The sequence below is a fragment of the Labeo rohita genome, chromosome 3 (genome assembly GCF_022985175.1).
Source record: "Labeo rohita strain BAU-BD-2019 chromosome 3, IGBB_LRoh.1.0, whole genome shotgun sequence".
In the NCBI taxonomy this organism is placed as follows: domain Eukaryota; kingdom Metazoa; phylum Chordata; class Actinopteri; order Cypriniformes; family Cyprinidae; genus Labeo; species Labeo rohita.
The window spans coordinates 30,062,228-30,089,050 of record NC_066871.1 but is presented as its reverse complement, the minus strand read 5'-3'; the positions used below and the strand labels follow the sequence as shown (position 1 = coordinate 30,089,050).

The window sequence follows — 26,823 nt, the reverse complement described above, 5'->3', positions numbered from 1 at the left end:
GCTGCCTCCTGGTGGAAATATCAACAGTTAGACCAAATTTCTTCAAATAGGGTCAAATCATAAACTATATTTTATATATCGACTAGGATGCCAAACCGTGTGACAGGGATCATAACAACTTACTGAGAAACTCACGTTGTCACACTGCCACATAAGCAAAAGAGGCCGTTAATGATGTTCTTTCTCCTCCTTCTCTAGATAAACTATGTTGTTATGGTTCACTGAGTTCATTTTTCAGGCCACGCAGGGGAGATAAGCTCAACTTGTCTGGTTACACAAGCCGTGCTCCTCAGCGGTAAACGGAAACGGGTTGGCACTTATAAATGTCAGACCACATACTACCTGCAAAAACTCTACTCATTCACACACACGTATACACGCACACGCAAGATTTTTGTGTAAACAACATAACATTCACACAATCATATTTTTGGGAGTTTATTTTATTTTGTAAAAAACATGCAAGTAAGAATACATTGGATAACTACGATAAAAAAGGTAACAAATATATAACAACTATTGAGTAAATGCAGCAAGTACAAAATAAATGGCATTCTTTGTTTAAACAAAATGCATATTTTACTAGTTTATAAAAAATAATTACATTTTGTTATAATGGAAAAAAATGCTTGTTCCAGAGCTCTCTTACAGGTATAATCCAGAAATGCTCAAATAATGCAACTAAAGTCCTTATAGCAACTGCATATACATTTTTGTTTAAAAACATTGACATATAATTTTTTAATTTATTCTAATGGTCTATGTTTAGAATGAAATTCCACAAAAAAACATGGTTGTGGCTACAATACAGTGGTTGTGAATACAGCTACAGCTGGAAGTGATGCAAAATCTTGCCATAAAATAACAATAAATTAATTTGCTACCTATTACATTCTGTTTTATTACTGTCTACACCTACCCCTACAATAATGCAAATACAGTAATTGTTTAGCGTGACAAAAGTGATATTTTACACCAGTGAATTCCACTCAACTAACTGTAGGGGGCGCTGAAGTGGCAAAAATACACAAAACTACATACAGTTGTTTTAAAACTGTCTGAAAATGCACAGATATCAGTATATCGGAGTGTTGTAATATCTGGAGAGATTGGTACCTTGAACAACGTTGAGGCTTCGGCATTAATGGATTGCCCATGTAGGCAAAAATGACTCCCTAAATTTCTAAAACAAATAATTCACATTTGAAAAGCAGCATTTATACTATGTTTGTAGCAGTCAGATAAACATTATTAGCAGCTAAAAATCAAGCAAACGCTTTGCGCTCGATTTTGAATATTGAAAACAAAATTATTTTAGCCAATTATATCTCACAAATGAACATATTAAATGATAGCAATAACCTCCAACAAATAAAGTTGTATAAGCTACCCAGATAGCCCACGTACGTCTGCAATGTGTCTGTTAAAGATCTCTTGATCTGGAAAGCTTCTGCTGTGTACAAACATATGACAGACATCTGTAAGACGTCAGTTTTACATACATTCTAAATCATAAACATCTTAAAGACATCTAACAGACGTCTATTTGACATCTGATAGGAAACGTTCTATAGACGTATTGCAGATGAGCAAACGCTTTAAAAAATACGTCTTCCAGATGTAAATGCAGACGTCAAATAGACGTCTCGGTGATGTACATGTGCTATCAGGGTATATTCAGCGTCAACATTTGCTAAATTAAACGTTATTACACCAATAATGCAAACATAAGATATCCTAAAATCAAATGTGGTTCATATGTGTCAAACAAAAGTGTAACAGTCGCTTCACAGGAATGTTCTGGGTTCACAAACTCTTATCAGCATCTGACAATCATTTCAGCGTGACCCTTTCCATACGAAAATGTGTTTTCTGAGCTGTAAATTGTTCTTATTACAGTGGCCCGGACAATCACAGTTGTGTTAAACCCAGAACATGCCCTTGAAATCTAGCTTATCATGTCGCTGTACAAAGGTGTCTAAAATATAACAGTTTAATGCTGTTACAATGCAGCTGTTGAGGATCTTCAGCCTTTTTAATACTGTTTAATTCATTCAAATGGAATATAGTAAAGTGAAATTTGCGGTTATGTGGAATTAATGCAGATAAACTGTCTGGAGGAGACCGGGGCAGGGCGTTACAAGATTGTGGTTGTGAGTGTTTTCTCTAGCAGTGGCTGTTAAACTAGAATAAATTTTGTAAATTCTACTCTCCAACAAAGTGTAAATGGCAGGTCGGTGCATATTTTCAAAACAATGGTTTGATATGTCAGTATGTTACCATCTTGTATGCATTCACTGCTTTATGAATAGTCTTGGTCTATTTCACTAATCCTATTTATATTGCAATTTTATCAAAGCCTATAATAGGCTGTTTAATGATAGGTTCCCATTGTGACAACTTACCCCCAGAGGCAGGGCTCTACAGTGCGACCATTTCAGTCGCATCAAAAATAGTCTGAAACAAGTCACAAATGAGCTGCTGCACAGCTCCATTCAAACACAGCGGTGTTTCATTTATAAATGAACGTGCGTTTTTAAACAAATCTAGTGAGTCAATGATTCAATTTCCTATTCATAAAGAGTCACTTGCTTTATTCCTGATGGAATTAGCCGTTCGAATGAATCAAATGAATGAATGATTCAGTAATTAAATCAGTGAATTGCTGCCACCTACTGGCAGATTTAGTTTTTAAAGTATCTTTTCAGTTATTTAAATCATTTAATATTTCTGTATTCCAAATTTTATATTTACACATTAATCTCAACATGAATTTATGAATTTGATTGCACTCATGCCACCTCTGAGCCTCATTAAACACTTTTGTGTTCTTCTGTGCCACCGCAGAAGTACAAATTAATTTTGTTAATACTGATTTCATTTGATTGGTAACTTATTCTTATTCTACTTGTTCTTATTCTGTTGTTTTAATTAGAAATTTTAAAAAAAGCTTAAAAAAATATAATTTGTTAAAAATTGGCAAAAGATTTTTACTTTTAAAAAAATATCACCTTGTAATGGGAAGGCCGATCAGATTTTTTGATTATTGATTAAAAGGTACCCCTAAAATTTTGACTGTGCTCCTAAAATTTTAAAGTTAGGAGCACAAGTGCTCCAAAAAAAAAGGTAAGTGTAGAGCCCTGAGAGGGTGGGGTATGTTGTCACAAAAGGTCAATGTGATTGGTATGATGTGATGTTTGAATAACTGTCTTTTTCCCTAAATAATAACTCTTAAAATGTTCAACAGCTTTTTTGTAGCGGAGTCTTTGAGGTACACTCTGACTCAAAAGTTTGGGGTCAGTAAGTTTTTTCTATGCATTAAATGCATTAAATTAATCAAAAGTAACAGAAATGACATTTATAATGTTACAAAGGATTTCTATTTCAAATAAATTTCTTTGAAAAAATGTATCACAGTTTTCACTAAAATAATATAATTATAATATTATAGTTTTTAAAGGATCATGTGACACTGAAGACTGAAGTTATGATGCTGAAAATTCAGCTTTGCATCACAGGAATATATTATAATTTAAAACACATTCACATAAAAAATAGTTCTTTTAAATTCTAATAATATTTCATAATATTACTAATTTTACTGTATTTTTTTAATCAAATATGCCCTGGTGAGCATTAGAGACTTATTTTAAAAACATTAAAATATTTACTGACCCCAGACATTTGAACTGTACTGTATCTGTTGGTGTAGAAACTGAGTTTCAAAAATAAACCTAACCTGAGTTTCATTTTACCCCGGTCTCCCCTTTTCAGATAGAGATGGACTAGTCCTGCGTTCAGATGGATTTGTTGCTGTATTTCTGCATCTCTTTCAGGGTCAGATATCCACTCCCGCAGGGCTCGATCATGGATGAGGGTCTGACCACGGCGCCCTCTGCAGGCTCAGAGGTGGAAGCGCAGCTGGGTGCTCTCACAGGTTCAGACCAAGGTGTGATGATGGTTACCGGAGCGAAACTCTCTGCTGGGCGAAAAGCATTGTGGGAAGCCTGCGACAGCGACATAATGAAGGAAACCAGAGCTTGTCCTTCCGCCGCACATCTCTCCGCACCACCATCTTCATCTTCTTGGTCGTCCTCAAAATGCTCCTCTCCAGGCATGTCGAAACCTGAATCCGGGCTCATGGGCTGCTCCACCTGGTAACTTGGAGTTTGCAGGCAGTCGAATGAAGACCCAGGCGATGAATGATTGGAGTTTGTGTCTTCCTCAGGTTGGTAGGTGAAGTACACCGGGCAGGATTCGAGATAAAGAGAGCCTGTATTGGATTTGCTATAGAAGTAGCCCATGTTGGAGAAACCGGATGATGATGCATGACTAGTGCCGCTGTTCTCCAGTCCAGAGTCCATCTGACTGAGGTGAACGAGAGCGGCAGCAGACATCTGAGCGTCGGGATCCATCAAGGACACATCCCAAAAATCAGAGACCTCGACGGGCGAGATATCGTCACATGACTGAGGGGTAAGGAATGGCCCAACAGAATTCTGACAGCCCAACCATTTCTGTGGACAGGTAAGAGGAAATGCATGTGGTCAGTGTGTGTGCTCTGTGGCTTGCTGAAAGAAGATATGAGTAGGCATTTGCAAGAAATGCAGGTTTCGGCCACATGTGTAAACATGGGTGTGTGTGAGAGAGTTTGTATGGGTTTTGCATAGGAAGGAAAACGTGTGAAACTGCAAATGTTATTAGTGTTCTTACACACTTAAATATTCTCAAATGCGCTGGTGTGAATACACAACATAGAAAGTAAAAAAGTGATAGGCATATCAGTATACACTACCGTTCAAAAGCTCAAAATGGTTTATTGAAAGAAATTTTATTCAGAAAGTATGCATTAAGTGACATTCAAGATATTTATAATATACTGTAATTATTACATTTCTACTTCAAATAAATGTTGTTTTTTTAAATACATTATAACTAATTTCTGGAAAAAAGGTTTCCACAGAAATATTAAAAGCAGCGCAGCTGTTTTCAACATTACTTGTAATAAATAGCGATTACCGGGGTTCGAGCGCTTAAGGCATTTATATGGAAAAAGACATTACATATTATTTAGTAAGGCTGTACCCACCTAAATCACTGATCGATAACTATAGAGAGCTATAGAGAGCAGAGCAGATGGGTCCAAATTGCTCTTGCGGTACTTTAATGTCATACAGTGTTCAATCTGCGCAGCGCAAACAACCAGCACCTGGTTATTTTAGGCAATTAAGAAATCCTGTGCTGAACGTGTGTTCGGGAAGTGGCACGTCTGGTCACCCTACCATAGAAATGTGAATTTTTTAATGTTCATGACCATTATAGTGCCAGCTGTGGTCTGATGACCTTAAAACTTTGCATGCTTGTTTAGAATGACCTGTTGCATGTGCTCAGCAGGTTTCGTGAAGTTTTAAGTTTTCCTTTAGGCTTTATAGGATGAGTAAATTTGCACAGGCCCCTTTTCTAAATTACCCCATTTTTTGTTGATAATTATTGGCCTAGAGTGTCTAGAGAAATGTACTGCTGTTTTTTTTTTTTTCCAGATTGAGCGAAAAAACTAGTGCAAAAATAGTTTCTCAATCATTTAACAAACAGTTCGATTAACAGCAGTGGTTCTGGAGGCAGAGTTGTTCGGAATGAGGAGTTCTATCGTATGATATGAATATTGTACGTATGTGTGAAAAAACGTGCGACGCACAATTGTTTACGCCCTTGAAAAATGCGACATCGCCCTCCCGTGGCTGATTTATTTCAAATTTCTCTCAAACCTTTGACTCACCAAGTTTCGTTCTGATCGGCCTCCGTTAACTTTGTCTAACAGGTGCTCAAAATTCGTCAGCCAATGGCGGCCATGTTTTTTGAGATACGCAAATGTCATTGTAGACACTTGTGACACTTCGGACCAAGACCGTGCACACCGATTTGCATGTTGATAGAACAAATTATAGCACAGTTATAGCCATTTTTATGGTCTTATAGCGCCACCAAGTGGCCAAGCTATGTGGGGGTTTTTTTTCTGTGACCTCAGATTGACCTCTTACATAAGTGTGCCAAGCATGGCCAAGATATCTCATTCTGTTAAGGAGTTATAGGCATTTAATTAAAACTGCCCAGATCGGGCGAAAAACCTAAGATTAGCTCGCAAAAGTAAGTTTTTCTAAATTTGATTAAATCACGATCAAATCTGAGGTGTGTGTTTTGTCCGGCGTGATTCCAATGAGATAAGACGCTTGAGCCTGCGACTGATGGTTTAGGAGTTATGAGCAATTTCGTACTTTTGCTCTCTGTAGCGCCCCCGTTAGGCCGATTGGGGCGAACCTGGGTCACAACTACAGTGAAGACTGTAGTAATGATGCTGAAAATTCAGCTTTATATCACTGGAATAAAATAAATTTTACAATATGTTAAAACTGTTTTTTTTTTTTTTTTTTTTTGAAATTTTAATAATATTTTACAATATTACCATTTTTTACTGTATGTTTGATCAAATAATTGCAGCCTTGAGGCTTCTTTCAAAAACATTAAATATCTTGCTGACCTCAAATATTTGAGCGGTAGTGTAAACACAAGCTCTTTGCAAACTAACCTAGTACAAATACAGGAAATACAGCTGAACTCACCCGGAAGTTTCCACCGTGAACAGTGTGAAGAGGCTGAAAATATTTGGAGGGGTCTGGAACATGTTGATTGTTTGGTTTTTTTAATGATCTGCCAAGAAATAATAATGCTTCATAATGATGCACAAACACAAATATCAGGTACAAACACCAGCGGGTACACACCAACACGGAAATACTGTAGGTAGAAACACACACCTACATACAGACGCCCACACAGCACTTTCCACAAATAGAGTAAAAACTAGGACTTGAATGTCTTAAAAATGAGGTCAAATATTTGTTCTTCTCCAACAATAGGTCCATAACAAGTCTTTAGCCTTCAGAAAATAAAATGGTGTTCATCCACCTCAGGAGGTCAAACTAAAAATGGATGCATTATTTTTTGGTCATATTTCTCAAGGCACGTTTGCATGGATTAGTGTCTGTATATTAAGCCACAAAATACTATTAAAATATGAATGCTTCATGTTCTGTCTTTTTCTGTGTGAATGAATGGCGCAGACGCGTGGTTTCGTTTACTACACACATACTGAAGCATGTGATGCTCGCTGTGTTTTCAGCCTCTGCCGCCTCAATATATGAGTACATGAACACAAACATAATTTCTAGAACTGCTCTGAGAGTCACTTCAGGAGCATTTCACCGTTTCTTTTGAGGAAAAACTATCGTCATATCATATATAAACAGAAAAATAAATGTCTTCAGAGCAACCTGTCAAAATAAAAGTTCGGTTTAACTTGAAGAAATTGTGACAGAAATAGATTAGTTAATTCAATGATAGTACTACTACTAATTATACAATTATTATTAAAGCATTATTTTTAAGGAATATTTACCAGAATTTATTTACCAGAAAAATGTAAATACACAACACAGTATTTCTGAGAAAAAAAAAAGAATTAAAAATTAATTATTTAAAGATGCTTTTGATTATTAAAATTCAATTAAACCATTAAAATGGAATCCAGAAAATTAATGGAAAACACAGAATTTGGTAAAAATAAAACTAAAAATAAAACTATTTTTTTTTAAACTTTAATACATTTTGTAAGTTTCGTGATTTCAATTAATTAGACATGCTTTTTGATAAATAAACTTAAATGTAACCATTAGAAAAAACAGAATCCAGAAAAATAAAAACGGAATTTGGCAAAAAAATAAAAAAAAAAAATAAAACAGAATTTAGGAAAAATCAATTAACTAATTTCATAGGGCTCTATAGAAAAAGTCAACAAGGATGTGTTACTAAATAAAGGAAGGGCCATCAAGACACATCACATATACATTAAATACACTAATACTTACCGGCTACTTTTCTTTGCCTTATAGATGAGCACACAAAGAACAGCAAGAAAAACCAATATGTTGAATCCAACGATCAGAACAATATGCATATCATCAAGTACTAAAGAAAAAAGGGGGAAAAAAATATCATCTTAACTCACAGACAAAGATCATTATATTACCCCACCTGTTGGAGATGTATCATCTCCTGGTTTACCTGGTCTTACTGGTAGCTTTCCGATCTCAGACCTCCAGGACACAGCAGGACTCCAGTCGCTCCATTCCCCCCGGAAATAACCTTCATCTTTGGGCTCAACAGGCTTTACACGTACCCTGGCCTGGTACTCTTCTCCTACAGTCAGTTTACTATGGTCCAGCTGCACTGGAGCTTCCTGAATGACATCCACATGTTCTGCCGTCTATAGCATAGGTGTGTGCAAAAACATGCATGAATATGAATATGCAACTTCTGAGCAGGTTACTGAAGATTTAAATGCATGAAGTTTTATTTGATTAACTAATTAGGTAAATTAGGTAAAAAACATGAAAAATCAAACAAATACTCGCTTACCTCCCAGCTTGTATGTGCAGCTTTATACTGCAGCTGAAATTCATAAACTTCTATATCTTCTGGAAAGTTACTGCCTTTACTCCATGTTATGTTGTCCCCGCTGACAGTGGGCTTATCTGGGGGTTGGGTCTTAACTGTCATTTAAAACCAAAAATTTACATTAAAACAAACATGAACATGAAGAACATTTAAAATGAGCATGGTACTAGCAACAGCAAAGACACGGGTTTCATTGATAAGGAATGCAGGAACAGATGTCCACTTTGACTGTGATGTAAGTTACACATGCCTAAATGTTAATACAAGAAACATCCTTAAATTCACTGAAAAGAAACCAGTGTACAGATTAGGGGGGTGACCGATTCCTCTAAAAATGGTTTGAACACACACACGCACACAAAAAACTACATAGTTATATATTATATAGTTTACATACACCTTGCAGAATCCGCAAAATGTTAATAGTTTTTTATTTATTTATTTATTTTTTACCAAAACAAAGGGAATCATACAAAATGCATGTTATTTTTTATTTTGTACTGACCTGAATAAAATATTTCACATAAAAGATGTTTACATGTAGTCCGCAAGAGAAATTAATAGTTGAATTTTTAAAAATGACCATGTGCAAATGTTTACATACACTTGATTCCTAATACTGTGATGTTACCTGAATGATCCACAGCTTTTTTTGTTTGTTTGTTTGTTTAGTCATAGTTGTTCATCAGTCCCTTGTTTGTCCTCAACAGTTAAACTGTCTGCTGTTCTTCAGAAAAATCCTTCAGGTCCAACAAATTTTTTGTTTTTCAGCATTCTTGTGTATTTGAACCCTTTGCAAACAATGACTGTATGATTTTGAGATCCATCTTTTCACACTGAGGACAACTGAGGGACTCATATACAACTATTACAGAAGGTTCAAACACTCACTGATGCTCCAGAAGGAAAAATTATGCATTAAGAGCTGGGGGTGAAAACTTTTGAACAGAGTGAAGATGTGTACATTTTTCTTATTTTGCCTAAATGTCATATTTTTATCCCATTTAGTACTGCCCTTCAGAAGCTACAGAAGATACTTAAATGTTTCCCAGAAGATAAACTGAGTAAAATTTACCCTGATCTTCAAATTCAAAAAGTTTTCACACCTCAGATCTTAATGCATCACGTTTCCTTCTGAAGCATCAGTGATCGTTTGAACCTTCTGTAATAGTTGCATATGAGTCATTCATTTGTCCTCAGTGTGAAAAGATGGATCTCAAAATCATACAGTCATTGTTGGAAAGGGTTCAAATTCACAAAAATGCTGAAAAACCAAAGAATTTGTAGGACCTGAAGGATTTTTCTGAAGAACAGTGGGCAGTTTAACTGTTCAGGACAAACAAGGGACTCATGAACAACTATCACTGAACAAAAAAACACAGCTGTGGATCATTCAGGTAACAACACAGTATTAGGTATGTAAACTTTTGAATGGGGTAATTTTTTTATAAATTCAGCTATTATTTTCTCTTGTGGACTATATGTAAACATCTTTTATGTGAAATATCTAGTTCAGGTCAGTACTAAATAAATGCATATATGCATTTTGTATGATCCTTCTTATTTTGGTAAAATAATTAACATTTTGCAGATTCTGCAAGGAGTATGTAAACTTTTGACCTCAACTGTATATATAAAAAAAGGCCAGGTATGTGTAATAAACACATTTAATTGTTTTATATAAGGTATTTATAATATATATATAAGGCATTTCAATGGCGTAAAGGTAAACTAGAGTTTGTCAAAGTGTGTATTTCATAGGTCACATAACCGGATTTCGCAATCGCTGACCATAAAAGTATAAAAAGAGGTGAACTAGAACTGTCTTGATTTATCATATTATTATAGATTTTGACCAAATTTATCTCCGAAATGCAATGTTTTGCATAAAAGGTATTGAAGAGTTTGTCTGATTCTGCCTAGAATTAAAAAGACCAATAAAAAAAACGCATTTAAATATAAAAATAATTTTCCATGCAAATTTTTATTTTACTGCGATACTGTATATGTGTGTGTGTGCGTGTTTTTTTAATATATTAACCTGCCATTTTAAACATATCTACAACCCACTGACAGCAGAACTAATTCCACTTACTGTGTCGGCCAGGCTGATAATCCAGTGTAGTGATGACAGATATGTTACAGGTTACCTTCAACCGGATTTGGTTAAGGAAAAAAAATCCTGTGTTAAAGAGAAGGGGAATGTAAGAAGAGAATACGTGTTAATCAACTATAGTAATTAAACTAAAAATAATAATTAAAATAGTAATTTCACTTAAATTTCATCCATTTCTACTTACTTGTTTCGAAAAAGTTAAAGAACAGCTTTTCTTAGGATGTGATTGATCGCTTAGTGGCGCCAGTTCACATGAGCTACAAACACATTTAAATTCAGTTCAGATTTGAAAAGGTTTATTAATCAGTGTAACAATTGTCCATCCTGAGACTTGAAACTAAAACCTCAAACCTTTGTGTGCCGCTTATCCCCACAAGCACACATTGCTGGCCGGAGAAATCTGTAGAGTTCCACCACACACAAGAAATGTTTGTCACATAGTCATTCACACAGTTCAGACCTGCTGTTTCTGGTCAAACCAAAAGACAAACATAAGAGATTAGAAAACATATGTTTTGTTTTTAAAGATTTACAACATTACAAAAAAAAAGTTCCATACAAAATAGTCGGAGATATACCATTACTGGTTAACTAGGAAAGCTTTCTTTAAAGAAATAGAATAATCTTTTGTTCTAGAATTGCAGAATGTTCCCATAAAATTAATTATTAGAAAACATTCTTTATAAGTTATTTTATGGTATGCAAATAAAACATTAGGAAATGTTGCATATAAGCAATTTTTTGGGTGGTCATGTACAGTGCCTTTAAAGTATTTAAACGCCTTCATTTTTTCACGTTTTGTTATGTTGCTGCCTTGTTAAACTGCTTTAAATTATTTTTTTCCCACATCAATCTACACTCCATACACCATAATGACAAAGTAAAAAACATGTTTGTAACAACTTTGCAAATTCATTGGCAATAACTAAAATGATTACATTGCATAAGTATTAATACCCTTATTTGGGACACTACAAATTTATCTCAGGAGCATTTATATCACTTATAGATGTTATTACACTTTGAGTGGAGTTAACCTGTGGCAAATTCATTTGAATGAGTATGATTTAGAAAGGCACATACCTCTCAATAAAAGTCTAACAGCTGAAAATACATATAAGAGCAAAAAAAAAAAAAAAAAAAAAAACAAGGCCTGAGGTCAAAAGAACTGCCTGTAGAGCTCAGAGACAGAATTGCATCAAGGAACAGATCTGGGGAAGAGTTCAGAAAAATTCTGCTGCATTGAAGGTTCACAGAAGCATGTAGCCTCCATTATTCTTTATGAAATATGTTTGGAACAACTAGAACTCTTCCTAGAGCTGACTCCTGGCCAAACTGAGCAATTGATGGAGAAGGGGCTTGGTTAGACTGGTGACCAAGAAGCTGATGGTCACTCTAGGTGAGCTCCATGATCATATATGCAGATGGGAGAAACTTACAGAAGAAACTTACGAACATCACTGCAACACTCCACCAGTCTTTATAGCGGTGTGGCCAAGCTCAGGCTTCTCCTCATTGAAGACACATGAAAACCAACTTGAAATTTGCACAAAAAAAAAAAAAAAAAAAAAAAAAAACACCTAAAGGACCCTCAGACTGTGAGAAACAAGATTCTTTGGTCTGATGAACCTCAATTCCAAGCATCATGTTTGGAGGAAACCAGGCACTGCTCATCACCTGCACAGTACCATCCCAAAAGTACATACTGTGGGGCTGTTTTTCAGTCGCAGGTACTGAGGGACTCGTCAGAGTAGAAGAAAAGCTCAATGCACCAAAATAGTGAAATAGCCTTAATGAAAACCCAGTCCAGAGCATTCAAAACCTGGGCAGAAGGTTCACCTTCCAACAGGACAATGAACCTAAGCACACAGCAAGAGTGGCTTATAGACAACTCTGTGAATGTCCTTGAGTGGCCCAGCCACAGCCTTGGCTTGAACGCAATCAAATATTTCTGGAGAAATCTCTAAATGTGCATCTGTCCCCATCCAAGCTGACAAAGCTTGAGAGGTGAAGAGAAGAATGGCAGATAATTGCCAAATACAGATGTGCACAACTTGTTGCATCATACCCAAAAAGATCTTAGGCTGTAAAAGTGCTTCAAGTAAGTACCGAGTTAAGAGTATGAATACTTATGCAATGTGTTTATTTCAGTTTTTTTTATTTGAATAAGTTTGCAAAGTTGTCACAAATCCATTTTTTTGCTTTCATTATGGTGTATGGAGTGTAGATTGATGTGGAAAAAAGTTATATGAAGCAGTTTAACATAAGGCTGCAATATAAAAACGTGACAGAAATGGGTTTGAATACTTTTGCAATATATATAAACCCTGTAACATTCTAATAACATCATTTTGTGGTTGTAAAAATATAATATCTAAACACTACTAATTTTAGGGAGAACATTCTGTGTTTGCTAGGTACCTGTTTGCATGTTGCTGGACTGGCCGGTTCCATAAAATATGAAGAAGACGAAGAGAGGGGTATACCAGTAATCCTTCATCACTCCTTGGTTCTTAAACACACATGTAAAACATAATTCTTTAATAAAATAAAATAAAAACATTCTGGATAACAGAAAATCATACCAGTTTGGAATGGCATGAGGGTGAGGAAATTGTGACAATTTATTTTTTGAGTGACTGAACACTTAAAAATATACCACATAGGTAGCAACACTCAATGCACTTTGTAAGTGCAATACATTCTAAGCATATTAACTCTAAATCTGACTTCTTAAAGTCTCTTACAGTCTTATATAAAAACTCTTTGGGATCTTTTCTTCCATGAAGAACCTTTTACATCCATGAAATCTTTCCATTGCACAAAAGGCTCTTTAGATTATTAAGTTGTCCTTATAGGAACTGTTCAGTGAAAGATTCTTTAGGGAACCAAAATGGTTCTTCTATAACACCAGTGCAAAAAAAATCCTTTTGGAACCTTTCCTTACAATAATGTATGAGGTGAACACTTGGTCTCAATGCAGCACGACTGTGGTTCTTTCTGTTGTCTATATATCAATTTCTATGATCATGTATCTAGTATGGTGATCAGCTGATGTGATCTCTGGTAATCTGTTAATAACTCAGTAGCAAAATGCTATGAGGTCACAAACTGTCGCTATGGAGATATGACTAAGAGCGCGACCGCAAATGTAGCTGTTTTTTTTTACCTGTGGCTGAAAGTGACACATATAGAAATTTACTAAATAGACCATATTGCTCCTGGGAATGAGGACTAAGTTAGTCACACTGAACTGGGATGAAAAAAAAAATCCAATCTATGCAATGAAATAACATTTATCCGCTGTATCATCTGCAAGCCAAAATCTTACATCCAATCGCTTACATGTGGCTGCATGGTTTTAGGTCCACAGTTAAGGCCTGTTGGCGTTCACACAAAGAATGATGCTGTGGTATATGCTGTGGAAGATAATGTTTTGTTTACTATATAAGCGCACGCTTCAGTTATGTCACCTGACGCTTTAAATGCTCGGGCTGTGATTGGCTGTCAATAGTTGTCGTCGTTCACCTTATTTTTTCTGTAAGAGTGGGGTCTGGTTTCCGGACTCATCCGCGTCCAGCTATTTTTAGCTGTACAAAAGAGCTTGTTTTTCTGCTTGATATTGCAAATTGGTGTGTCTTACCATATTATTTATTGTATTATTTTAATTATGAACATGCTGGTTTGTAGTGCAAACAGTTTTACCGTTTACTGCACGTTGCTATTCTTCTCCTTATTTTCCTATAGCGGATAACAAACCGGAAGTCTCGCCCACAAACAGGCCTTGCACCAAAGTTTAAAGACATAGTTCACACAAAAATGGAAATTCTGTCCTCATTTACTCACCCTCAAGTTGTTCCAAACCTGTATAAGTTTATTTCTTCTGTTGATCACAAAAGAAGATATTTTAAATAATGGTAATAAGGCTGCCCCCTAATAATTGACTAACCGTTAGTCGAAGAGAAGAGGCTAGGTTGACCAAAATTTTATCGCTTAGTCACAGAAAAAAATATTCCACAGGAAGTGGCGAAGTCACGCAGTCCGTGATGGACAGATCATTAACGGCTGGTCTATGTGGTAACATAGTACACTGGGCAGGACATCCAAACGCTCACCTATCATTCATCAACCTCAAATATGGCTTTTTATCTGAAATATTAAAGTAAAGGCAACTTTACATGCCAGCTCAATCTAATGTTAACATAGAAAAATGTGCGCTATTGAAGTGTCTGTGCAGAGTGTGGAAGCTGAACAGTAGTGCGTTCACTGCATGATAGACGGAGGTGCCAGTGCAATCACTTGCTCTTAAAATACTTAGTCATTTTTGGTCATACAGATAGAAGTAATAAAATCTTTTGAATCTGTAAAGACTGCACGTTTATTTGTGTGCACAACAAAATGTTGTGCTTTTGTAAAATAATTAAAGCAAACATTATGCATTTTGTGCCGTATCGGACTCTGTGAACTTGAGCACGAAACTTTGAAACTCTGTGTATACTTGCCTTACAGACATGAAAAATGCATCTATAGAGAATAAAATGTCTACTTTGAAATGAACCAATTCAAATAAAAGGCTAAAATTCTCAGATTATGTAATCTGTATGAAACATGCATACAGGTGCATCACTACTGCGTAGATGACGAGTCAGTGTCACCGACTTCATCTCTTAAGCCAAAAACAAAGAAAACACTAGTTTATCAATTAATTATTAAAACATTAATGCAGCCTCCTGACAGTTTTTTCCTGACACACTCATAAAGGCTCATTATGATGATTTACATAGTTTATTAATAAATGTGCGACTAATAGTCAACTAATACTTAAAATGAATGACAAATCTTTAGTTGAGGGCAGCCCTTGTTGGTAACCAATCATTCAGTGGTAACAAATGACTTCAATAGTATGCAAAAACTTGACTGAATTTTCATTTTTGGAAAAATGATATCTTTAATGTTAGTTTAATGTAAATTCTGTCATTGTTTACACACCCTTGTATGGATGCCTGTTTCTGCGTTTTTCACAATTTCACAATTACGTTGCACTATTTTGAGTTAATATCTTGAAATTCTGACTTTTTCTCAGAGTTCTGTGTTTACATCTTGATTTTTTTAAAATAATTGTGACTTTTTCTCAGAATTCTAAAATATTTTCTCATAATTCTGAGTTTACATCACGCAATTCTAACTTTTTAACAGAATTCAGAGAAAAGAGTCTGAATGAGATTTGAATTTTTTGGATTGCCTGGCATAAATGGGCTTCCATACTCCCATTTCGTTACGAACCTATATATACAACTTTCTTATTTTCTTACTTTCAAGAACGACAAAAGGTTGAAAAAAGGTTTAGAACGACATGAGGGTGAGTAAATTAACAGAATTTCATTTTGGGGTTATATTTCCCTTTAAGTGATTCTTAATGTTTATAGATAATCATTGACTGTTTCATATTAAATTTTTGCATAATAATGCAAATTGTCACCCAGAGGAGCTTTAATTTTTAAAATTCAGACTTTCACTTTTAAATGGCATCGCTGTGGCTTTTCTTTTTACCTGACAGGATGTTGCCCAAAGAAAACGGTAAACTGCAGAGCACGCATATTGAACTCCATTGCAAAATTCTCAACGTGAACTTTAGATGAGGTTTAGATGTGCGTATATGATGCAAGCTACCTTTGGCTCTTTTGCTGAGTGGGCCATTGTCAGCAGCGCGCCCCTCTTTGTGAGTGGGTGGTCAACCTGTATACAGGCAATTTCCACTAACACTACAAAATGACACCCACAGACAACAACAGAAACCCTCAGCTGTAACCGTAAGGTGACTTCTTGTAAAAAGGCGTACTTGCATAGCAACAGCTAAAGTGATGACAAATATTAAACAGTGACAGGACACTCTGACAGTGCTGTTTTACTTCAGCACTTTTAAAAGTGGCCGATGAGTCATTTGGATACGTTTTATTTGTCACACCGGTTCGAACCTCAACTCCTGATCTGAGTGATCGCTGCAAACATATGGTTCACACTCTCGGTTTCACAAAACGCTTTGGCATTTCCTAGCTTTTGGGTTATTCATAAGGTTATTCATAACTTGTACATTATCAGTGCATAACGAGTATTCCCCACTAACAAGTGACGACTAATAATCAACCAATACGGTGACCAGAAAATATCTGGATCCTGAAGTCAATCTTAAGAATGTAGGTCATTGCATTAGACAAAAAAATACCCGGCTAAAAGTGGCATCTGTGAACAAATTACGCAAGAATTTTTCTCAGAACTACTCACTTCTTTAGTCATTTTGTGATTGCTTTTAAGCAGACGAAGTCAGTTCTCCTCAAGCCCCAGTATGATTTAGAACTACAATATGCTGAGTTCTTCACTTCTTGTGAAATGTTTACTTGAAATGCATGCTGCGTGGTTTGACATATAATGCAATGATATTCATTTCGAATAGCAACTTAAGCATTCAAATATTGTGTGCACAGCATTACGTAATTTTTTACGTCACAATAAGTCAACTCTTAACAGATACAATACATCATTGCTCAGCCCAGCAGTTATTTAATATTGTAAGTATAAGACCTACCCTTTCGCCTTCATCTGTCTGTCAAACAGCTGTCTGCGCAGGCACCATGGATGCTGAGGTCTGTCTCTCTGTCTACCTGACCCCCAACCCTTCATCCTCCTCCCTTTACCGCTCTCGCTCGATCTGCCCCTCCCCTTCTACCTCCATCTGTCAGGAGGATCACTCTCTTTCTCTATCACTCTACTCCTTCCTTTCTATTACTCATCCGACCCCTCTCACTCTCTTTCTCTCTCTCTTTTGACAATTGCATTTCTTCCTCTCTGCTTGTTATATGACTGAGTAACCACAGAGTTTGCTGACAAGTTTACAAAGCACAAAACATTAAATTAAAAGGTCAGAGGGCCTGAGGACCGTTTTGAGCTTTGATGCAAGGGTGTTATTTTTATTTGTATTATTTGTGTATGTTTTTTTTTGTTTGTTTGTTCTGTCTTAGAGCATGCATAGTTTTGTCACATTCTTAAAATTGAATTTAGAGCAAACATAGTTTGTTGCAAGTTACTGGAAAAGTCAGGAAAGGCTGGCTTCTGATCTGAGTACATATTAGCCACCTGGGCCCCTCGACTGGGCTCGACACGGTGCCTGAGCGGTGCTCACAGCACAAAAGTTTGATGAGGACCACATCCTGTTTCATACAAACTTTTTTTACCCACAGACTACACATACACATACACACAAACATGCATATAAACAAACACATGCATGCATGCATGCAAGAATCCACATGCACTAACAAACAGGCTCCACTGAAGAGTAAGGATATCCAGAATTATACAGAAAAAAATGAAAAGCATTTTGCAACAATGTGTGCTTTTATCACCTTTAATATGTATGCATCTATTTTAGAATGTATAAAATATTTATTTAGAAACTGAGCAACACATCATGTGTGCATGAGCAATTTGTCCAGTATTAGCATACCACAAGTCAGTGATGTTTGCACACTGTATAAAGCAAATATACACCACAGTTAAAGATAAACTGTGGGGGAAAAACTATAAAGGAGTCAATATTGTTGTGTCAGGTTCATTACATAGTGCTATAGTGGAAATCAACACACTTATTTAATAAAATAATTGTATCTAATCATAGTTATGTTTAGGGTATGGATAAGTGGGTGGATGTCATGCTTAGGTTTGGGGATCAGCAAAAAAATAAAAATAAAGTGCCAAAAAATGAATCCTTAATCCACAATAACACTATCTCCAGTGAAAAAAAGTCTACCACCTATTGTCCTGTCACATCAAAATCCACCAACATATTTGTTTAGAGCTGCTTATTTCTCTCCTGATTCAGATAACAAGACTTTCCACTAGAGAAAGCAATATTATGGATAGAAGATTTGTATTTTAGCTGGAGGCAACGGTTTTAAGTTCATGTTGATTACTTGTCTACTATTGTGATGTTTCTATCAGCTGTTTGGACTCTCATTCTGACGGCACCCATTCACTGAAGAGGATCCATTAGTGAGCAAATGATGCAATGCTAAATTTCCCCAAATCTGTTCTGATACAGCAACAAACTCATCTACATCTTAGCTGACCTGAGAGTGAGTCAATTTTCATTTTTAGGTGAACTACTTGGGTTTTTTTAACTAAACTTTTTGCTAACGTGACTCTGCATATCCTAATATATTTTTACATCATGAAAGAATGATGATCATATCTAGAATGAACACTAATGATTGTCCTAACTCACGTACAAGCCCACAGCTATTTTTTGTTTGGTTTGTTTTTGTTATTGGTTTGGTATCTGACAGTTAACAGTCTTGTACTATGATGCAAGATGATACAGGTGAGAACGAAGGGCTTAAAAAAGTACTCAAAACGTGGTAAGAACTATCAGTATTCGATGCTGCATCAGAACAGGAACTCAAAGTGTGAGGTGGGCCGACGAGACGCATAACGCGCTTATCTGGTAAAGGTCAGTTGTCTCGGTAAAGGGAAGGGGGAGGGATTGACACTCAAGCAAAACAAGAAAACAGCCTCGGATTGCAAAACCACAAACGCAGGGTGTTTGAGGGTCTTAGGTAGGTGTTAAGTGTGTGTTTGTGTGTGCATATGTGTGGGTACAAACTACAACCCACGTACAAAGCACTTTATACCTTGACCAGCAATACCCAAAATAAACCAAATCATGCTTTTTACAGCTATTGAAGTGTCATCAAATTACCAACATAGTGACATTATCATCTTGTGTCTCACTTTTCAATAAAACTATATATATAAACATTGGTAAGCACAACAAAGTTGCAATTAAAAAGTCTTTATTGCATTTATAGTAGATTTATCAAAAAATGCTGTAAAAAGCACTTCTCATTGTTAGTGCATGATTCCTAAAGCATTAACTAATTTTAAATCTATTCAATCAACTGACTGTAAAATATCACCATCATCTAAATGAGCCTTCACAAACTTTTTCAGTGTTTGCTAACGCAAATTTGGTAATTATTACCACAAAAACAACACATTTTTTTCTTTCTATTCCGCATTTCACTTCTGCTCTAGCTTATGCACTAACCTAGCTAATACTAACAAGAAATATTATTGGCTCTTATGACAAATTACTTGTGATCAGTCCTCATTTGTATGTCACTTTAGATGAAAGTGTCTGCTAAATGAACTTATGCAAATGTTAAAATCCATAACAGAACTGAAAAAGATCAAGACTGAAAATGAAAGAACTACTCCATGTAGAAAACCCTCAATACAACATATTTCGACAGCATACGTGACATCCTGTCCATTACCACAGAAAAACACGTACAGAAATGCACAGAATGCGCATGAATATTAAAAAAAAATAATATATTATATAAAATATTATGTAAAAATAATAATTTAGTTGTTAATAACTGTACAAATTTTTCAAATATGGAATGGAATATTTCTGTAAAAATCAAATGTGACATAGAAACAACAAAACTGTTAATAACAAAACTGATCAAATGTTTTTCAACAGTTGTGTTAAGTTTGATTTTGTGTCTCAACCTTTCTTCCCCAGCAAAGGAATAACTTCATACTGGCAGATATTTATTTTAAAAATACATAATGCATAAACATACACTCTGATTTCAATCCATACTTAAGCAATAAGGAATTTAATCAAATTCTGGTTGAAATGATCAAAATTGAATCACTTTGGCCAAAAAGTCAAATGCACAACAAAATGTGACTGTGATTTCATCAAGTTTTAATTATTGTTGCTGATTTAGATATTGCCTATTTAAAGAGTTGTACTTATCAAATAAACCCTTAATCTTAAACTTTAAGATTCCAGACTATGGATTGGATTATATAGAGTTCTGTCCATAACTTGTGATACATATCGTTTACTATTGTTAACTTAAGATTCTAAGATGTACTAGAGAAACTAAACTTGAATGAATGAATATAATTCAGGCAAACAATGTTGAGTATTGTATTAAAAAAACAACAACTTAAAATTATGATTTAAAAGGCCGATGTGCCATTTGTCACATATACACTGGAGGTGTTACGCATTTGTCTGTTTGCAGGAAGACAGTAAATAGAGGAAAATATGATGCAATGGAGCATAGATCTTACGTAATATTTATATAACCACCACAATTGACTAAAATGAATTGAATTCTTGACAAGAATCTCTGAAACTGGCCTCATTATAATCTTTCATTATTGTGAAACGTTGTAGCAATTGTTTGTCACATGAGGAACCCAAAATTTTCACCTTAGTATTTGTGCACTTGTCATGTGCCGCAAACACGTGAATCAGTCCTGGATTCTGAGTTGTACAAACCACAGAAACAGAGGTATAAACAACCTGTGGTTCAGCAACTATCGAGAAAGAAAAAAACTGTTTGTGGTGATAGTGAATATTTTTTTTGTTTGAAATCTGATCCGATATGAGTTGCGGTGTTTACAGAAAGATAAACAGATAAATTGGGTGGGGGGGAGTGAGTGTGTAGAGATTTCACAAACACAAATCTCTATACAACAAGCATTTTCTTTTCTTTTCTTTTCATGCAACATTTTAGCACCAGAAATTATTGTGGTACAAACATGTTTTGATAACATGATATCATCTCTTTACCAGGGTACTACCACAGTACTGTAATGGATTGCATTATACTGTTACTGTTAGTGTTTTTTGTGCTGAGTGGTTGTTAAAACACTTGAGAAAAAGTGTTTTTTTTATTTATACGTAATGCCTCCAATTTGACACCGGATTTTCAGGAAGCTCTACATGAAAAGATCAAGCCATCACAACCGGAGAGGGGGAAAAAAACAGGTTTCAGTGGTTTTTAAGATCAAACCACGCAAGTGAGGCTGTGAGTTTTACGTTACGTTCATACCACATCTTACAGCAAAAAAAGACATCAGTCGCAGAAACTTTCCCCACAACACCTCGCCAGATGTCTTTAATGTTGTCTATATCTGACATATATCATCAGTTTTTATCCAAAAGTGCCATACAACCCATTTCAATAGATATAATGACACATTTGGCAGAATATTTCTTCCAAAGTCACATTGCTTTCTTGCATTCCTTGTGAACCGAACCCACGATCAGAATCAGAATCAGAAAGAGCTTTTATTGCCAAGTATGCTTGCGCATACTAGGAATTTGTTTTAGTGTCATTAGCTTCCAGTACACAGAGACAACAACAACATACAGACAATAAACATAAGATGAGAAAAAAAAATACACATATGTAAATATAAATAGACAAAACTTAGAAAAATAAGATGAGAATAACACACACATGTGTAAATATAAATAGACAAAAATTAGAAAAATAAATAGAGAAATAAATAAATAAGTGGTATGTACAGGTGTGCTATAGATGACAGAATAGAATAAAATAGAATAGAATAGAATAGAATAGAATAGAAAGAGGTAGAGATGCAGGGATGTGCTAGGATGGGGGTGGTAACTAATAAATAAAAAGTTATTGCACATTATATTGCACAATGGGGGGAACATTTAACTGTTCATAAGGATAATTGCCTGGGGGAGAAAACTGTTCTTGTGCCTGGTTGTCCTGGCGTTTGGGGCTCTGTAGCGCCGGCCAGATGATAAAAGTTAAAAGAGATGATGACTTGGATGTGAGGGATCCAGAGTGATTTTCTGAGCTCTTTTCCTCACTCTGGATGAATAAAGTTCTTGAAGGGTGGGCAGGGGAGCACCAATAATCATCTCTGCAGTCCAAATTATTCCCTGTAATCTTCTGATGTCTGATTTTGTAGCTGAGCCAAACCAAACAGTTATTGATGTGCAGAGAACAGACTCGATGATGGCTGAGTAGAACTGTTTTAGCAGCTCCTGTGGTAGGTTGAACTTTCTTAGCTGGCGAAGGAAGTACAACCTTTGTTGGGCCTTTTTTACAATAGAGTTGATGTGAGTGACCCACTTCAAGTCCTGGGAGATGACAGATCCCAGGAACTTGAATGTCTCCACTGTAGCCACAGTGCTGTCCATGATGCTGAGAGGGGGGAGTGGAGGGGGGTTTCTCCTGAAGTCTATGATCATCTCCACTGTTTTGAGCGTGTTGAGCTCCAGGTTGTTATGACTGGACCATACAGCCAACTCTTTAACCTCCTGTCTGTAGGCAGACTCTTCACCATCCTGGATGAGGCCGATGAGTGTGGTGTCGTCTGCAAACTTCAGAAGCTTGACAGAGGGGTCTTTGGAGGTGCAGTCATTGGTGTAGAGGGAGAAGAGCAGTGGAGAGAGAACACAACCCTGAGGAGTGCCAGTGTTGGTGGTGCGGCTGCTTGACATCAATTTCCCCAGTCTCACCAGCTGTTGCCTATCTGTCAGAAAGCTGGTGATCCATTGACAGATAGAGCTAGGAACAGAGAGCTGGTTTAGTTTGGTCTGGAGGAGTGTAGGAATGATGGTGTGAAGGCCGAACTGAAGTCCACAAACAGGATCCTCACATAAGTCTCTGGTCTGTCCAGATGTTGCAGGATGTTGCAAGTGCAGTCTCATGTTTATCTTGATAAATCTTGGATGTTGACATTGCTATATTGACAGTGTAAATCAGGGGTATTCAGTTAAGGTTCCAAAAGGAACTTTTATTGCAGACGTCCAGAAAAAACTGTTTTGGAACAGTTATAAATTTGCATCTGGGCACTAGTGGTACTTTGTAAAAGAAAAATCCTAAACAGTCAAAATAGTTGCTGCTAAGAAATGTCATTTAATCAGTTGAGCCCTGTTGGATATGAATATTAAAAGACAAGATCATATGTTTTATCAGGCAATTGTTATTTTTACATTTAGATACTTTTGTATGGCAGAATGCTATGTGATATTAAAGATACTGTATGGGGGGGTTCAGGGTTTTTCTCTTTGCCCACGTTCATGCAGCATCAGAATATGGTTGTCAGTGCTGTATTTGAGTCCTTAACACTGTTGTGTTCACACACAGTACGATTATTTACGGGTGTAACAACCACATTCTGTAACCGAACTCACACCCGTAAATGTTCAGGACTCACAACCTCATTCTCGGAACACACACGCTGTGTGAACGGAACACAAATGCGCGTCTACCATGTGTTACATGTTTTCATGTGTGGTTTCGGTAACTTACAGTGATGGAGATATGAGCTGTGTGTCACCTGAAAGTTTTATATCCAGTCTCCACCAGAGCCACTCCCCTCAGTTTTGTGCTTTGCGCGCTACTCAAATGCTATACGCTCTTCACCCAAATATAAAAAATTGCTGTCGGTAAGTGAAGGTTTGATGAATAAACTCGTCGCTCGAATAGACCCTTGTCGTGTCAGAAAGTGGTAAGACTTTCAGTTTAACGGACGTCGCCATCTTTGATATTACTTTGGTCTTACTTTGGTCACTGTTGCTATGGTGACTGGTAAGAAATACAGGCTTAAAGGAGAACTCATCCAAGATGTTCATGTCTTTATTTCTTCAGCCAGGATTTCTCTCCATATGGTGGACTTCTATGGTGCCTGCGAGTTTGAATTTCCAAAATTAGGGGTGGACTGGGACAAAATTTCAGGCCGTGAAATCTCATAGTCATCCAGGCCATCCCATAGCCTACACCCACACCAAATTTTGAGACCACAACAACATATATATATATATATATTTTTTTTTTTTTTTTTTGCATGGCCATCATCATCATATAAAAAAGTTTAAATTGACTGGGGCCAAAATCATTAAAGGTTATCTCTTGAACTTTCAATTTCCTTTTTCTTCATTTTCACTTACATCTCTCTGTCTCTCATGTGTGTGTTTACTTTTTTCACTAATGTAAAAAAATGTATTACATCAGGACCATGTGTTATTGTTTTATCTTCCCTAAATGTTAAATTTAGTACAATACATCTTCAATCAGAGGTTGCGCTAGACTTTAACATTGTCTATCATTTTGATGGACAGGGTCGTAAAAATTCTGTCATAATCTATTATTACCTGTCATTGTAATTTTCATATTTTAAGTATAATAACACATTTTTGTTTACATTTTCATTTTTTAATCATGAACCTACAGGACGACAGCACAGTGTTTAAAAACAAAAAAGCTAGGGCTGAGTAAACAAAAAAACAAAAAAGATTTCTTGATTTTAATAGATTCTCATTTTGATGAACCAATATCAATTCTTAAATCCCAATCGAAGTTTTGGACTATGCTGTTTTCAGCTGATCAATGAACATTACACAATGTGCCTTCCTTCCAATAAATATCAATAGTGTTACTTCTAATATGAAACAAAGTCTCAGATTTCAAATTCTGTCCATTTCAATAGGAAATTCAAGCAATAAATACCGTTTGGCGCTCTTTAATGTGGCGTGATAGATCGTTGTGTACTTTTGTGTGATCGCCTGTGAGTAATCAAACGCATAGGAAAACATTAGTGACAGTTTCGTTTTTGTTCTGGATCCCCTGCTCTGCTGCCAGACTGGAGCGCACTCGCCACCAAATGGACAGGGGTGGGAATTACAGCTACAGTTTACAATAGTGTGTAGTCAGTGTAATCTGTCAAAGTGACCGACGGCCTCCAGAGTTTTCCGTTACTGATAAAAAAAATTCTGACAATTTTTGGACCTCTGTCTTCAATATATCTTTATAGAAAAATCTTAAAACTGGACATGTTTTTGCATTATCATGGGTCATGCTTTGTCTTAAGGAAAATTAACCATGGTATTATTAGGCCTAAGGTAAACATATAGTAACCATGTTTTTTTTTTTTTTTTTTTTTTTGCAGATTGATTACCATTTATACAAAGTAAACAATGGTCCAAAAAACACTTACACTGCGTCTACACTCTATGCGACAGTTGTCGCGCCACACCGCAACAGCTAAAGTCTGTCTACACTGGATGCAACAAAGCAATGTCCTTCTGTTATTTTGCAGTAATTGACTGCTACTGCTAACATTTGCTAGCAGTTTAGTGCTTAAGCAAACAAATGCTTAAAAAATGACAAAACTACACTAGCCTATTTACAGATGTAACTGACCTGCACTTGAAGTCCTGAACAGAACAGTTTTGCCTCTCTGCCCCACATGGGCACTTCCACTCCATTCTCGAGTCTCACATCCTTTTGGCGGACACGCAGAGTGCGCGCAAGGTGAGATTGTAGCAGTAGAGATTGAAAGGAATGCATGGGGTGAAGAGTTGAGAATGGGATTGGCAAAGGACAATGGGTCTGAGGGAAACATTTCAGGATTTTTCTCCATATAATGGACTGATATGGTGCCCTGATTTTGAACTCTGCCTGTACTGTTTTTTTCCAGTTCATGACAGTTAGGGTATGTTGAAAAACTCCCATCTCATGTTCTCCCTCAACTTCAAAATCGCCCTATATCGCTGTTTTACCTTTTTTGTTAAGGGTGTTTGATCTTCTTTGCATGTTCACTTTGCAAAGACTGGGTCGGTACTTCTGCAGCGATGCAGGATGACTTTGAAATGATTTTTGAAGGTGAGAGAGAAAATACAGTTGCAGTTTTTCCACATACCCTAACTGTCTTGAGCCAGAATACACAGAGTTCAGGGAGAGCAAGGCAAGATGAGCGTTTGAGATTAAAAAGTATTTAAATTGTATTTTTTTTAATGAAAATAACCGATCGTTTCGCTAGATAAGACCCTTCTTCCTCGGCTGGGATTGTTTACAATCGCATTTGGGATCGTTTGAAGTCGCAATTAAACGGAAGTTCAAAATCGGGGCACCATAGCAGTCCATTATGTGGAGAAAAATCCTGAAATGTTTAACTCAAAAAATTTCTTTCCGCATGAAGAATGAAAGACATGAACATTTTGGATAACAAGGGGGGTGAGTACATTATATGTGAATCTTTGTTTTGGAAGTGGACTTCTCCTTTAACTAGCATTTTCAGTGTTTTAGTTGGCTGTCAATGCCATCTACAAATAATTTTACCAATTATAACAATGTTTATTATGAAATGCTTTTAACATGCTGATTAATATTACTTAAAGAGCACCTATTATGCAAAATCCACTTTTGGCAGTGTGTGAACACAATAACCCCACAATGACAAAAATCCACCCACTCATTTTTTTTTTAACCCCAATTAAATCAAATCAGTCTTTTTAGGCATGAGGTTTTGATTCTTTAAGCAATGTGACATCACCCCGCCCACAGCTGCTG

General features: G+C 36.2%; 1 protein-coding gene across 1 annotated transcript; it reads right to left on the bottom strand.

The window, feature by feature from the left end:
- Positions 1-425: 425 nt before the first annotated feature.
- il2rb (interleukin 2 receptor, beta) lies at positions 426-17,376 on the bottom strand. The gene is made up of 10 exons (XM_051106189.1): positions 17,211-17,376; positions 13,049-13,139; positions 10,979-11,096; positions 10,808-10,884; positions 10,607-10,693; positions 8,473-8,606; positions 8,119-8,320; positions 7,923-8,022; positions 6,618-6,705; positions 426-4,517 (listed from the first exon to the last, which is right to left on the bottom strand). The coding sequence occupies exons 2-10, from the start codon at positions 13,125-13,127 to the stop codon at positions 3,798-3,800; spliced, it is 1,605 nt and encodes a 534-aa protein (XP_050962146.1). The 5' UTR covers positions 13,128-13,139; positions 17,211-17,376; the 3' UTR covers positions 426-3,797.
- Positions 17,377-26,823: the final 9,447 nt, after the last annotated feature.

Excerpts from the sequence above, each read along its gene's own strand:
- il2rb (XM_051106189.1), bottom strand. The coding sequence starts at position 13,127 with ATGAAGGATTACTGGTATACCCCTCTCTTCGTCTTCTTCATATTTTAT. Across the intron at positions 10,694-10,807 it reads AACTTTTTCGAAACAAGTAA|GATTTTTTTTCCTTAACCAA; the intron begins GTAGAAATGGAT and ends TCTTTAACACAG. Across the intron at positions 6,706-7,922 it reads AAGGCAAAGAAAAGTAGCCG|ATCATTAAAAAAACCAAACA; the intron begins GTAAGTATTAGT and ends ATTTCTTGGCAG.